General features: G+C 47.2%; 1 protein-coding gene across 6 annotated transcripts in view; it reads right to left on the reverse strand.

Moving 5' to 3' along the window:
* Positions 1–13,316, reverse strand: part of LOC119458625 (Kv channel-interacting protein 4-like) — a 465,522-nt gene that overhangs the window by 40,219 nt on the left and 411,987 nt on the right. For all 6 annotated transcript variants that reach the window (XM_049671321.1, XM_049671322.1, XM_037720471.2 and 3 more), the window contains one exon: positions 5,488–5,612. In XM_049671321.1, coding sequence (XP_049527278.1) covers positions 5,488–5,612 — 125 coding nt within the window. The remainder of the gene's footprint in view (positions 1–5,487; positions 5,613–13,316) is intronic.

The following is a 13,316-nucleotide window of genomic DNA, read 5'->3' on the forward strand; positions in this document are numbered from 1 at the left end:
AATTTCAACTAATGCAAGCTATTTGTGCAACATACTGAGACCAGTCGAGTATAGCTGTTTGGTTAATTTTGGAAACACAAACTAATACAAAAAATGTGCGCTTATGGGTGGCTGGAACTTTCCACCGCGATAAAGCAACCAGTACGAGTACACGCTAGTAAGACAAAGGAACAAGCATTTTTTTGGTTTTCCTGTAGTCTTTCCTTACATCGTTAGTACATTTACACCTCTTTATCATTATATATGCGTCTCATTGATATATGCGTCCGCGCTTGGCATCCGAATGTTCGTTGGCGTAGACTGTGCAAATCTTGCATGCCACGTAGAAAATCAACTTCATGTGAGATTTGTTAATAGGGAACCAGCAGTAACAAAAATGAAGCATTATAAAAAATCAGTCTTGCAGAAATCGGCACATTCGATGAAGTTTCATGGAATAGAACCTTGTGATCCACTTGAGAGAATCACGACGCTCCTTGGTATAGCTTCCTGCCAATCTGGGGTTTATGACAATTTTGATTGCGATAGCAGTTATACGAATGCTCGAGACGCAATCATGACGTCGGTGCCACCCGCCGGTGTTGTTGAGCTACCCCACTTGGCGGAGCATGCGCAGTTCGCGCTCGGATGGTTAAATGGTCTTCACATACGTGAAGTCTGTTTAGATGCGAAAACTACGAAGAGGAGTGGACAGCACGGTAATCTCTACGCTCAACAACCTCGGCGGCGGAGCCAGGGCAGCCCACAGCCACGCTCGAACGCTACATCTCGTAGAATGTGAGCGCTTGCGTTCCTTCTGCGGCCCTGGCATAGCCACCGTGGTGATGGAACGGAGCTGTGCTGCTTCTGGTGCTGTGATCGAGAGTGGACGGCTGCGTTTCATCATGGCCCTGACTTGTGTTCCAACAGAAAAGCTGTGTGCATACTCTGGTGGAAGCAGAACTGCACAGTAAACGTGAAGCTAAATCTATGGAATCCTTTCGTTGGGCACTCAAGAGAGAGTGAAACTTGTTTTATTGCGATAGCAATTATATGGACACTCCAAAGCAGATTTCTGCCGTCGGCGTCGCCGTCGCCGTAGCCGTCGCCGTCGCCGTGAGGTTCCGTATGACGTCAATGGAGATGAAATCGTCGCCGCGCGCCGAACCCTGTATGTGCGCGTGAAAGGGCGCGAGGGACGCACGCTTTCACGGGGAGTGAACCCACGGCGGAGAACAAACGCGCGTTCTGCGCCATGCTCTCTTAAGGGCTGCAGAAGTAGGCGTCTCTTTCCTCCTTTACAATCACCATATATGTAAGCAAACGCGCCTTCTTCCGGCCGCACGAAAGGCCGTGTGGGGGGGGGGGGGGGGGGAGGTGAGGGAAGGTGGGCGACGCTTAGCTGCGGCACCAAGTACCTATTTATATCCGAGGCTCCGGCAACAGTCACCAACGCCGCACGCATTTTGTGCGAACGCGGGCAAAACGCTGACGGCGTCGGCAACAGTTCTGCGCGTTGCTGGGGCTGCTGCGTGTCCAAATTTATACAGCTGATAAAACTACTAACCTTACTCCGTATAGCTCTCTACAAATTTGCTATCGCAATTGATGCTTCGCCTTTCAGGTGAAACTGCGACAACTTTTTTGCCTAGGTCTAGCTTCCGCAGTCTTCGGCGTTGAGTCTTCAATCAAGACTTTTGCATTTGACAGCTTACAGATGAGCATGCGCTGATTAATACAGTTATGCGAAGTTATCCGAAGGTTGCGTGTTCGAATCACGTCCGGGGCACCAATATTGTAGATATAGCGTGCATGCGTTGCACGTGAAGAAGTTGCTTAAGTACGAGTAAGGAGACATGTACAAATAGAAATTTGTTTATATAAAAATGTTGTGAGGCGAGAAGGTGGCAAAGACGCTGCTCGACGAGTGTCCGGTTCTGATCTCGTCTAAAACCTCCGAGCCGCCGCTCCCAGAGGCACCGGCAACAGTCACCAACGCCGCGCGCGTTCGGTGTGAACGCGGGCTAAACGCCTCGTTGAAGACGAGAAGACGAGGCGGCATGTCACCGACTTCATTTTGAGCAATTGACAAAAGTGGCTTGTGGCCCATTTCGATCGTAACTTTTCGACCATAGACGAATTCATGAAATTTTTTGCATCGGAAGCAAATTCCTAATGCTTCCGTTTCTATATATCTGAGCATAATGGTTTTCTGCTTCAGTCAGGACTCCAGATGCGTAAGATACGGGCCGCCACTCATTATTTTGGCGCTGCAAAAGAGCGGCACCGACGGCGACCTGCGTTGCGTCGCAAGACAACTTTGTTTCCCGCCGGGGGTCAAAGATAGCTACACGGGGGCGGTGGTGAAAATTTGCTGCACGCTTTTCCACTCTTTGGCGTGGTTTTCTGTCCCACAGGGGTTTATCCAGAATTTCGATGCTGGGGAGGGGGGGGGGGGGGGGGCAGGCCACAACGAGGGGTAGGTTCAAGGCGTTAGCGCTCTTTTTACCACGCTGTCTTATTATTGCGATCGCTATTATATGGACACTAAAAAGCAGATTTCTGCCGTCGCTGTCGCCGTGAAGTTCCGCATGACGTCAACGGCGATGAAATCTTCACCGCGCTCTGGACGCTGTATGTGCGAGTGAAAGGGCGCGAGGGACGCGCGCTTTCACGGGGAGCGAACGCACGTCGGAGAGCAAACGAGCGTTCTGCGCCGTGCTCCCTGAATGGCTGCCGAATTAAGCGTCTTTTATTGCGATAGCAATTATATGGACACTCCAAAGCAGATTTCTGCCGTCGCCGTTGCCGTCGCCGTCGCCGTCGCCGTGAGGTTCCGTATGACGTCAATGGAGATGAAATCGTCGCCGCGCGCCACCGAACGCTGTATGTGCGAGTGAAAGGGCGCGAGGGACGCGCGCTTTCACGGGGAGTGAACGCACGGCGGAGAACAAACGCGCGTTCTGTGCCGTGCTCCCTTAAGGGCTGCAGAAGTAGGCGTCTCTTTCCTCCTTTACAATCACCATATATGTAGAGCAAACGCGCCTTCTTCTGACGCACGAAAGGCCGTGGGTGGGAGGGAGGCGACGTTTAGCTGCGGCACCAAGTGCCTATTTATATCAAAGGCTCCGGCAACAGTCACCAACGCTGCACGCGTTTTGAGCGAACTCGGGCAAAACGCCGACGGCGTCGACAACAGTTCTGCGTGTTGCCGGCGATGCTGCATGTCCAAGTTTATACAGCTCATAAAGCTAATATCATTACTCCGTATAGCTCTCTACTAAGTTGCTATCGCAATTGATGCTTCACCTTTCAGGTGAAACTGCGACAACTTTTTTTTGTTTTTTTGGGGGGGGGAGGGGGAGCTTAAGAAAAGAAAGAAGGTGGTAGGGTCCCCTAGTCCATCGTCTCTATGACGATCTCTACGACCTCACGTGCCCGTTGCATTAGGGCACGTTCGACTTCGGCATGACCGACGACCAAGGCATCGTCCCACAGCTCGTATTGATGTGGAGGGGGTAGAGGATGAGTAGCAAGGGAGGGAATAATGTTGCGGTCCACTCAGCCAGGACATGGTGCGCCGCTGCTGAGATGCCGCAGCCGGAGCAGAAATCGGCGTAGTGTTTGGGGTAAAAAAAAATTAGCGTAGCTTGCACTAGTGGCGCAAGGCTAAAGAAACAGCGGAGCTGATCGGCAGCTAGTCCTACCAGGTCACCTGGCGATTTTCCGGAATTTATTAATTATTTGTCGATTATCGATTAGCTACTGATTGTCTATTGATTGGCTATCTCAAGGTATTGACCACGTATTTGGGCTAGGCTAAGAACTACCAAGTCACATAATATATACATAATATATCCCTAGCATTTCCTGGAATTTATTGAATATTGATCGATAATCGATTAGCTATTGATTGGCTATCAATTGGCTGTCGAAAGGTATCGGCGACGTATTTGGGCTAGGCTTAAACACCTTCGCCAGTTCACAGGGGTATGTGCCATTGCGCTGGGACCCTTTCTGCACTACCGCCAGGATCGGTCCACAATTTCTGTTCGCATGTTACCGACTGACACTCGGCTTAAACAGCTCCGCTGGTATTATGTTCAGGGAGAGGAAGTTGTGTTGTGTGTGCATCTCGAGTAGGAGTATACCACTTCTTCTCGCGAGGAAGCTGGCGGCGGCCCAAAGGGGTGTCGCGCCCATGTGTAGTAGTTTCAAATGTCTCTAGGCGAGTGGGGGCTCCATCTGATCTGGGTCACTGGCTTCTTCACGCCGGGCCGCCCGGAGGGTGATTTCTAGCGTGACCGCGTGCACGCAGTGATTTGCCCGAAAGGAAGGCATGGCCTGGAGTCAAGTTCAAGTGAAGATGATGTGCGGGGGACTGAGTCTGTGCGTGGTGATTTTCGTAGGGTCTGTTCGGCAGCCTTGAGTATGCTGGGGCCCGTCAGAAAGGCGGGACATGCTTGCTGTTAATAGGGTTCACCTCTCCTGGAATCTAGAGAGCGTGTCTCACAGCAAGCGCGACCAAACGCTGATAGTTTTCCGTCAGATTAAGCTCGTGTGACATCGCGATTCGACGCGTGTGACACCTGCTGGCGATGCCATTCACCACGCCAGCATTGTGAGACGCATGGTAGCTGTGCTGTCCATGCTGCCGCGACAGCCGTTGCCTCGCGTGCTGCGACGCGCCATCATGGCACCTTGCGCAATGTTAAACCGTGACATTCCTGGCAACACTGCACCTTTCGAGCTAAACAGTGATTTTTTAGACCATGTCACCGGAAACCCAGGAGAAAGCTGCAATGTCGCTTTCGTCTGCCGTGTAATTGTTGTTCTTAGCTACTGTCGAGCCATGTTTTGAGGGTGACCGCAAAAACAAATGGTCTCCAGTGAGGCTTACCAAGCACTCAATGTTCACCAGGAAGCTATTCTACTGTCCGGCAAAAGTTTGCGCGTGGACTTTGCACCCTGGCGGCTTCATATTATTTGATACCTTCTTTAGCAGGCACTAAGTATGTGTTTCTTTAACTGAGCAGCACGCATTGCATGGTCAATGCAAGAAAGCATTAATTTTGTGCAACACTCTTGAAAATACTTTAGATTTCATCCCATTCCTACTGTTTACTTGGTTCGTTTAGCCATCGATCGTCTAAAAATCGGCACACTACGCCATCACGAAAGATGAAAGGCATCAACTTTATTGTGTACTTTTGAGTATTCCATGAACCGTACACATCTAGCGGCCAATAAAAACGCAATAATAATAATAATCAGTCCTCTTTTGGTGAAATTAAATTTTCTAGTATTCATAATATTACGAAGTTCATTTCTCTTTGTTCTAATGCCCTTTTTCTTTGAGTTTTATCAGTAGCTTTACCGTGTCCATTAGATCAGAAGGTTCGGAATGTTCACTGTTTAAGGAATTCACCAGCATCTCCATCCCCTCCGTCCACCCTGCGCCCCTTAAGGCATATCCAAGCTTCCCTTCAGAGCAACGTGCCTAAGTACCTGTTTGAATCCTTGATAGATTCTTTTGATTTCTTCTTTAGTGAACTTCGTGGACTTGCAGAGGGCACTGATGGTCTCGGGCTTGCAGCGGACCACGGTCATCTCCAAATCATCGATGGCTTTTTCTGTAAAGAAGAGAGAAAAAAAAGGAATGAAGTCCGAAATCATTATCTCTATAAATGGTAATTTTCTTGGTTACTTTGGCAGTAGTCTCCTACCCGACCAATGGCAAGCACCTTGCGGAAGCCGCTCACTAAACTAGTTTTCGATATTTGTTACCTCTCACTGTAAGCTCCCCGCACAAGTGTTTTACTGCGAAAAACCGCATTTCTCGTGGAACAGAGGAGGAAAGGAGTGCCTTATACCCTGCTACTTAGTCACGTGTCGCGAAATCCTTTAACGGGCTAAAAATGTATCCTATTTGTTTTGCCCCAGTCTCCTGCGACATTTCCACGGGCATGGCTGGTGCCCTTTAGTTTCTTCCTATATTACATATGCCTTTCCGCGAATCCCCCCAAAACAGGTTTACTGCGATAACAATTATAGGACACTCCAGGCGCATTTCTGCCGTCGGCGTCGCCGTCGCAGTTACGTTCGGTATAAAGTCCATGGGTAATAAAATCGTCGCCGCGCACCTGTATGCTTTATGTGCTAGTGAAAGCGTGCGAGGGTTATAGCCGCCGATCGCGGCTCAATGTCGCGCACGCAAGCCTCCGAAGCGGGAAGGAAGCGCGCCGTTTTTCAATCGCGCGCAAAGCTCGGGAGGGAGGGCGGAGGCTGCGTACTACGCCGCACACTCCCGCCCGGGCGGCTGTATCTTGAAAGCGGCTTAGTTGGCGTTGATGCGAGCGGCGGGACGAAGGTCAATTCGCTCGCGGCTGCATCCGCACTTACTCACTACAGCGTTTTGACAGCGCGTTTCCGCCGGGATCGAGTGAGATGCGTTCATGTTTGCTTGTGCGCGCGTGACACCATGCTTGTTAATTTAGTTAGTATGCCTATGTTTACAAGTTTATACAGTCGATAAATCTACTATCCCTACTTCGTATAGCTGTCCACAAGTTTGCTATCGCAATCGTTGCTCGCCTTTCGGGCGAAACTGCGGCTTCTTCAACTTTATATTATGACCTCAATATTAAAACAATTCATGAACTGCTCACAATCGTTCCAAATTTAAATAAAAAATATGTAACTCGCCATAATTGAAATAATAGTATTATGTTTATTTTAGATAGAAAATAAACAAATTTAGGTGGTGGCGTGACGATGGCAGGTAGCGTGCTCGGCTAATATCGCAGGCACGTGAAGCGGATGTCATGGCGGGCAGCACAAGAAATGTCTCGCCCAAGGTTGTCACTGCTGATCGACATCATGCAACTCCGACAATACGAAGACAAGAGTAGCAGGATTTAAGCAATAAACTTTAGCGTGACATGCATGCCCACACAGTGGAGGAACTTATAGCATGCTCAGTATTTCTCAGTGCATGTATTTCGGACGTTACATTAGGCAGTAAGTTCATGCAACCTAGTTCGCGCTGTCAAAAAATGGTCAAATCAGGTATGCTCCATGCGCAATGCATCAGATGACAGAGAAATCAGTTGTGACACGAAAGAGCAAGAACGCCGAGGGAAAAAGCGAACGCAAGGCGAACCAGCAAAATGAATAAGCTGGTTGACATTCAAATGTAATTGCTAACAGTGGCTCAAGCCTTTGAAAATTTTGAAAATAAGTGAGCACGATCCAGCCAGCAAAACTGCTCTTCGCCGCTGTATGTCATCGGCAAGTGAGACAGAAACACATAATCATTGTGTTTTCTTGCGTTTTATTTATTTATTTTTCCTCATAGGAATATGTTAGCCATTCCAGGAAGCACAAAAAGGAAAGAAAAGATCACTATGAATCGAGAAGGCACCAATTTTGCTTATTATGGCTATGACGAGGGACAAATGGTTCATCGTGATTAACGCACTTTGTCGAACTCGGAGTGACGTCAATTACAGATCACTGTGTGTAAAACAGCTGCACTAGTCTAACTGCTGTGGTTCTAACGTACCTACATGAACATTCAGCCAGGAACAGTAGCATACTGCAATCTCCAACCACTCTCAGTATTACTGATTATTAATGCACACAAATAATTTCCGCAATAAATTAGCGCGGTCCTTTTTTTTGATTCAAGTTCGTTTTATGTCCACCAAACAAACAAAATTAAATAAATCGACAGCAAATTGAAATACAGGATTAAGCCAATATGGCATTTACGAAGTATGATTTGATCAGCGTCTTAAATGAATGCCAGATGAATATTTCGCTAAACGCCGCATCATAAGTTCCATGATTTAAAACGGGATATTGCCAGAGAGCATATGCTTACAAAACAGCACAGAAGTCTGCTGAAGGCGGATACTGTAAGAAACTATCGAACAACTATATCGCAAATTAGCATGTAGCTAATAACCCCGATACTGTACAATTTATGCATATGATCATAAGAAATCTAACAGAAAGGTACGGGCGCGTGTTCTTATTAAAAAAATTATTGATTGCTATAAAGATTGCATTTCTATGAAAGCAACATCGTGTAGTTTTACACTGTCAGAAGTGCCTACAGCGCACTTTTGTAGGAACTTGTTCGTATTTCCAGGGTTTTCTTCCAGGCTTGGAAAAAAAATGTTCATGTAGCACGTATTGAGAAACAAACCACTGGATCAGGAAGCTTTAAGGATGGTCTACAATTTCCTCATAGACACTTTTACTCTTAATATAGTATTTCACCAGTTGAACAATTATAGATCAATAATTATGCAATTAGTATAAAGTATTAAAAGATGCTGTGACTTGCTCTAAACGACGGCAAACAACACTACCTTGGTTCTGTTCAGCTTCGTGACACTTGCATGTTTTTTCCATTTTGACACAAGTTACGTGAGACACTGGTATACGTTTCTTTGACTCAACAGTCTTCCAGCCAACTACGGTACCGGCCTAGTCCATGCTGTAATGAGTATAGCATCGGGCTGCTATGTTGAGGGAACCGTGTTCAAAACCAGCCGTTGGACCAATTTGAATCATTTTGTGACATTGAGTTTGTGGCGGTTTTCAATGAACCTCTTTCACGCCAACTTGGGTCACTGCGTATGCGCTGCATTTTTATTAACCTTTTTGACGCCAACTGCGTATGGGACGCCCTTAACTGAGAAAAAAATCTCGCCGAACATATCTGGAAATGAATGTCGACGTTAACGCGATTAGCATTGATCTAATGTATCGACACATCGCACCGAAACCGCCAAAACGCGTCATGTACAAGGCATGAATGCAGCCTCTCACTCTCCTTTCTGAAAACGCTGCGCCGTATAGTGCAACGGTAGCGAAGTCCCGGCGTTCTACTTGTGCATATGTATTCAGACAAGATCATCTCATATATGTGACGTGGGCTATACTCCACCCGACACCGGAGATTATTATATGAATTTCCGTCATTCATGTGTGGCACATGCCCCGTGTCAAGCACCCAGTCACCCAACTTGGCGTCAAAAAGGTTCATTGAAGAGCAGCACACATTCGGTGACATCCGGTGGCATTTACTCTGTGACACGAGTTGGCTCGAATCAGGAGTGGTGACAACATTATCGAGCGCACGTACTTAGCTATAGTAGGTGATAACGAGGGTCATGTTAAAGAGCGGCTGCATAGCCTGTCGCCCAAATTGACATAAAGGCGGTTCATTCAAGTGTAACGCATGCATACGCATTTCCGCATACCCAGTTATCCAAGTTGGGGTATAGAGTTGGGTATTATCCAAGTTAGAGTATAGAGGGCACTGAAGACCGGCACGTAAGCAGTAGCACACACCCGGTAACACAAGATGGCGTGAGACGCGATATCTCATAAGGGACTCATGCGCGGTGTCACATACCGTGACCTAAGTTGGCCCCGATGACTGGTTTCGAAACCGGGTCTTTCATTCCGATGCCCTAATTATTATACAATGCACCACCCAGTGACCCACATTCGCGGCAAACGGTCAGAGGCACATACCGGCCTTTACTGCAATACTACAGGGGTGAGTTGATGTCAACCATTACTTGCGTGCACCACTTGTGTTTATCTACGTAGTACACAGAACACACAAGACGCGTTTAGCTTGAGGCCGTTGTTGTGGGCCATTGTTCATAGACTGCGAGAAGGTTAGCGCGGTTATTGCCTCATATGGCACACCGCAATGTGGCAGAAATAGGAAACTTAATTAGATTATGGGGCAGTACGTGCCAAGCCCATAATCTGATTATGAAGCACGCGGCAGTGGGGGACTCCGTTTTAATTTTGATCACCTAGGATTCTTTAACGTGCGCCTAAATCTGAGTATGCGAGCAGTTATTGCCATTCGCCCCATCGAAATGCGGCTGCCGTGGTCGGGATTGAACATGTGACCTCGAGCAAGGCCATTTCAACAGAACTACCGCGGCGGGTACAAAAGTGTTGATTTGATGAGCGGCCGCTTACGTAGTGTAGTCTAGACGCTGCGGCGCTTTAATGTGGCTTTGCGTCCGCGCGCCATGCGCCAGTTGTCGGTTTGATGAATTTGCATGGTGTTTATATTTTAGAAGTAGTAGAAACGTACCGCAGCGTACCTTGAATTTATATTTATCCAGTTTGCCCGCTGCTGCTGCCATGTCTAAAGTAGCGTTTCCTTGCCTTCTCACGACACCTTTTCCATCTCCCACCTCCCGCAATACATGTCAGCATGCGAGCGAAGGGAGGCAAGGCTGTTATTCACTCGTTTCCTCACTGCGTCTGCTCTACCGAATTTCTGCCTCCTTACCCTGCCTCTTCTATGCCACTCTATCTACCTCTCCTCCGGACTGTTGCACGTTAGTAGAAAGGTAAGCGCTGCAGTTTCTCCAATGCTTTTGAGATGCGTCACGGATAATTACAACCGTCGAGAGGGCATTGTGGCGACGTGATGTTAAGGTCCAAACAAGTTTCTCGCGTCACCTTTCTTATCAGCCGCCCTCCTGCCACACATGCTCTGAACCACCTCCTGACGCGGCATTCAAGACATCGACAGCAGCAGCAGTGTGAAAGTCGAAGGAAGAGGCGAAGAAAGGCTGGCCTTAAAGTCCTTTAAAGTCCTACAGCGCAAAACCGAACCGGTCCCATTTATATTGAGAGAATGTTGTGTTAATATACATTAACACAAACGCGGACTTAGCGGCGGTGCCGCCAGGCGGCGCAGCTTGTCCACGGTGATTCGTCAGAGAGGATCCAGGCTGCACATACGCATCGTACATTACGCACTGCACTAGTGGCACTACGGGGCGTCGCTGCATTGATTCAATCCAAGTAGCATTAACGTCGACAGTAATCGTCAAGTGGGTTCTATCGGAATCTGTTTTATTGTTCTGACTGCGATTTCGAAGGATTTTTCTTTTCATTTGATTATTTAGTAACAATTTAGTTGCAATAAAAATGAATTCCGAACCATCGGAGGCACCCCAAACAATGACACGCAGCTTACGAATATTCTTGAAAAGAAAATCATACAATCGTTGCATTATAACCCTAGTAACTCATGGCGGAAAGTTTCTGTATGATATTTTAACTGAGAAGAGCAAACGGGGGGGGGGGGGGGGGGGAGGACCGCGCAAAAGGCAACGATGTGTGCGTGTGCTCACAAAAAGCAATGTTCGTTATATAACTGTACAAGTTGTCCCTCTACGCTGTTACGACAATACAGAAAATCCAACACAAGCCCTCTTGCGAAGACTGGCCACGTTAATGCTATTTGCATTTAATCAACCGAGCGACACACCGTAGTGCCCCTGGCACAATGCGTAATGTATGATGCATGTATGCAGTCTGGATCTATTGTGTATTTATTTATTTCGCACAACGTTTTGTAGGTTCGCTGTGCACGTTTCAACCGCCACTGCCTAAACGTAAGCACGTAAACATGCCGTTTTCGTACGTGAGCGCTCTCTTTCTAAACTATCCATATGTATGTATGTGTGTATGTATGTATGCATGTAGGTATGTGTGTATGCATGCGGGTATGTATGTATGTATCTATGTATGTATCTATGTATGTATGTATTATGTATGTATGTATGTATGTATGTATGTATGTATGTATGTATGTATGTATGTATGTATGTATGTATGTATGTATGTATGTATGTATGTATTTATGTCTGCATGTATGCATTGTGGGAACGCCGACATGATTAGCGGCATCAGAGCAAACTGTGAACGAAGAAGACGACGGACGCGCGAGCAGCGGCGCGAGGGATGCACGAGCTGCGGCTGGGCGCCCATGAGCGACCGGTCGAGAACAGAGCTTGCTGGCGTGGACTGCGGGATCTAGCCGTTTCCCACAGTATTTATGTATGTGTATATGTATATATGCATGTTTAGGCACGATTGCGTGAAGTAATTCGTTGAAACTGCAGGATTTTCAGCGTATCGTTAAACTGATCATTAGTTTGATGTTGTAGTTATTTAGGTCAAAGTCTGCATAACTTAAAAAAATTGCATCAAATAACCTTCATGGCTATGACCTATGAAGCCGGTCTTTGTACAGGATTCTGTCTGCCCTCCTGTGACCAATAAAATGCACTTTCAATACACTGTTTAAACGCCCACAACACCCCTTTCCAAGCTACGCTTAAGCCTCAGCTCACAGCTTAGACTGACAGGGAACAAAAACGCAGCAGCGTCCATTTGTGAAAACTGCAGAACGCCTGCTATATTGCAAGTGTCTGCAATTGCGTACCTTGAAATGACGGGCGTATTTTCCGGCCCACGTTGTTACTTACAGAGGTGGCTCATCTTACATTTAGGGCCTTATTTGCTGAGCGAACGTGACGTCGTTCGCACGGCAGCTTTTTGGCATGGAGCGTATACATTTCCGATAAAAGCTATAAACGGGCGTCTGGCAAACGGGTCACGTAGCGCTATAGCTTCCGTCGCGCCCACTGTTTCGCCAACCGCGTCACCGACGCGTTTCCTGAATATTGCATGAGCGGCACTCCTTGAGCAACAACAAGGGGCTCCCTTTCCTTCGGCCACTCGCTGTGGGACATTTACCAAGCCCGCTACCTTTCAAGCACTCTGACAACGGGAACACCGTGTCGAAGCCTCACTTTCTCTTTTGATAGATGGATGGCAGCAGCGCGCACACTTACCGCAGACTTTTGTATGCCCTTCGATTTTTGGGCGCACTATACGAGTTGAGTATGATGCATGGAGGGAACGTAGGATCTTCACTGCTACTGTGCACCTTCTTCAAACCATGGTTATCAACCGGTTGTACTGTGACTTATTGGTAGCTTTATTTTGTAGCCTACGTGCTGGGTTATTGACGGGTCATTAGAATCACATGTTTGGTCTGCAAGATCTGCAGAAATTAAATTGCCAATACGAAGCCTTTCGAATTAGCGAACTCTGATACCAAAAATGTATGAAATATTAGTGTAACAGGGCCAGGTTCTAAAGTCATAGAATAGCTGCAAGAGAAATCAGAAATAAATGTCCAGATTCAAAGCACATATTGGAATTAACGTGACGCAAATAAGGTTTCGTGAAGCAGTCGTTTAAATGCAGTACTGCGTTTAATTCGGTACTTACAGTACTTCATGTTATCATGCTATGCAACGTTTTAACCGTGCTCCGCTCGCAGTTGTGTCAACAATCATCAAAAATCTTCGTTTTCATCAACAAAGACAAAGGCATCAACAAAGACAGAAAATTATCGGCTGTGTTAAACCTTATTCGCAAGCGCTGGGAAGCTCGATTTTAGACACCAAGAAAGCCTCATGACGACA

This window comes from Dermacentor silvarum, chromosome 7 (genome assembly GCF_013339745.2).
Source record: "Dermacentor silvarum isolate Dsil-2018 chromosome 7, BIME_Dsil_1.4, whole genome shotgun sequence".
Taxonomy (NCBI): domain Eukaryota; kingdom Metazoa; phylum Arthropoda; class Arachnida; order Ixodida; family Ixodidae; genus Dermacentor; species Dermacentor silvarum.